At 33.4% G+C, this 2,001-nt stretch overlaps 1 protein-coding gene across 8 annotated transcripts in view; it reads right to left on the bottom strand.

Moving 5' to 3' along the window:
* LOC116851158 (putative fatty acyl-CoA reductase CG5065) overlaps nt 1-2,001 on the bottom strand; it is a 16,437-nt gene that overhangs the window by 6,484 nt on the left and 7,952 nt on the right. For all 8 annotated transcript variants that reach the window (XR_004379531.1, XR_004379530.1, XM_032830285.1 and 5 more), the window contains 4 exons: nt 1,699-1,824; nt 1,160-1,311; nt 956-1,065; nt 555-753 (listed from right to left, as the gene is read on the bottom strand). Coding sequence is in view for 6 of the 8 variants with exons in the window: in XM_032830285.1 (XP_032686176.1) it covers nt 555-753; nt 956-1,065; nt 1,160-1,311; nt 1,699-1,824 (587 nt within the window). In the remaining 2 variants the exon portion in view is untranslated. The remainder of the gene's footprint in view (nt 1-554; nt 754-955; nt 1,066-1,159; nt 1,312-1,698; nt 1,825-2,001) is intronic.

The following is a 2,001-nucleotide window of genomic DNA, read 5'->3' as shown; positions in this document are numbered from 1 at the left end:
AAATATTAATGAAATTATAATGAAATTTTAATGAAATTGGGTCAAAATTGTGAATGCTTTTCAAACATATTTCAGCAAAAGTTCATTATATTTTCAATGAATTATTTCCATCAGATACAAATATCTCAATTGAGATCTTACATGCGAAATTTTGCGGAAACCTCAACTGAGAATTCAATTGAGAATTTAATTGAGAATTCAATTGGGAATTCAATTGTGATCTCAATAGAAATTTTTCAGTAGGGTAGCTAGTACCTAGCTAATACTACTAGCTAGTAGCGGTGTAAGATTCAACTTTTCTGTGTCATTACTAGACAATCACTACATTCAATTTTTACTCGGGCGCACAACACATACAACATACACACACGACTCGGGAATTTGAAGAAATAAAGAGAATTTCATCTCCGCACTGGTTAATTTATATGCAATAAAGGAATTTATATGCGGTCGTTTCTTTAAAGTTTACATTCTTATCAGTATGAACTTTTACACTGCATTTGACATATTTGTAAAAGTGATGTGTCCACCACGCTGGATGAATACTGTAATACCTTTGCGGTTGATTAAAAACATTCCACGCGGCGGCAATTAGAGCATTTATGGTGATGTCGACAGGTATAAAATTCGCCAAACAATCAGTGTCGCCCATCAAAAATCTTGTTACGCCTTTAGAGAAAGGAACTATTATTCCCATCGGTCCATGATACTTGTCTATCCATCCCACTACCGGTTCACAGGCGATATTCATCACTAAACGAGAAAAATACAAAATTTTAATACTGTAAAAATTTGAAAATGAAATAAAGAAACAAAATATTTGTGTAAGAATACAAATTGCGCATTGTCGACGTCTTAATAATGATGTTGGGAAACTAATATACCTCCAATCGCCTGGATTAATAGACCGATTCAAATTCAGACAATCTTCTTAAGTAACTGATGAATTTCTCACCTGCGGATGGCCGAAATATTCCGATCGACAAACTCTCGCTGCTGTCCCTAATAAGCACTTCCGTGATTGCTTTTGTGAATGAGTAAGTGTTGGGCCACTGTGCGGCGGCTCTGTCAAAAATTATTAGTTGTACTTTCATTTCCTACATATATTATATATACTTGTTCAATTTAGTTATTGCATTATAAAATGAAGAATATATACTTTAATATCTTCGGGTCGATCGTATTTTCCGACGACGTTCGCATTAGTGTAATAAATTCTTTAGGGTCAATGGGATATTTGTAGAAACATTCTTCTATGTGTGTTACTGTGGTGAAGCAATTAGCAGTTATAGTCGACACGTGAATGAATGACTGCGAAAGAGAATTCGATAATTAAAAAATAAAATTTTAGAGAGGAATATCTTATCTTTAAATACAATAAAAGGAAGTAAAAGGAAAAAGCAATTAAGAGCCGGCGTATTCTTTCGGTTTTGGTCTTCCAATCTGTTGATCTTATTTGTAACTTTATTTTTTTTCTTTCTTATCTTTTTCTGAAGAGGACCCAAATCGGGTAGAAATATAATTGATATTGTAGTCTCTGTACATTGTATTACATTGTATTATATTGATTGCACTTTTTTACCTGTGCCCGGCTCTTAATTGCTCTTTCCTTTCATCTCCTTTTATTGTATTTAATACTTAGAGCCATATACTTATTAGAGCCATTTTTATTAATTTTCTTTTAATTGTGGTACTTGCCTTTAAGTGCGGCATACGTTTGGCCAGATCCAAAATAGCGCAGGTGCCGTACACGTTTATTTTTGTAGCGATTTTTATGTCTTCATTGAAGCGTACAGCCGCCGCCAAGTGGAAAATTATCGATACCTGCGATAAAATAGAAATAGAATCGTCTCAAATATTTCGAAGATTACGATCAGATTCACACGTGATATACGCGCTTACCGGATGTATTCAGTTCTAAAATATATGATGCTGCTGACTATACAGGTGACAATTATATGAGTTTTATGTAAAAACTATATATATATATATATATATATA

The sequence above is a fragment of the Odontomachus brunneus genome, unplaced genomic scaffold (assembly GCF_010583005.1).
Source record: "Odontomachus brunneus isolate Ranch 3 - 2012 unplaced genomic scaffold, Obru_v1 Obru_scaffold_167, whole genome shotgun sequence".
NCBI classification, from domain to species: Eukaryota; Metazoa; Arthropoda; class Insecta; order Hymenoptera; family Formicidae; genus Odontomachus; species Odontomachus brunneus.
Note: the sequence above shows the minus strand (reverse complement) of the source record. Positions and strands in the feature narration are given on the sequence as shown.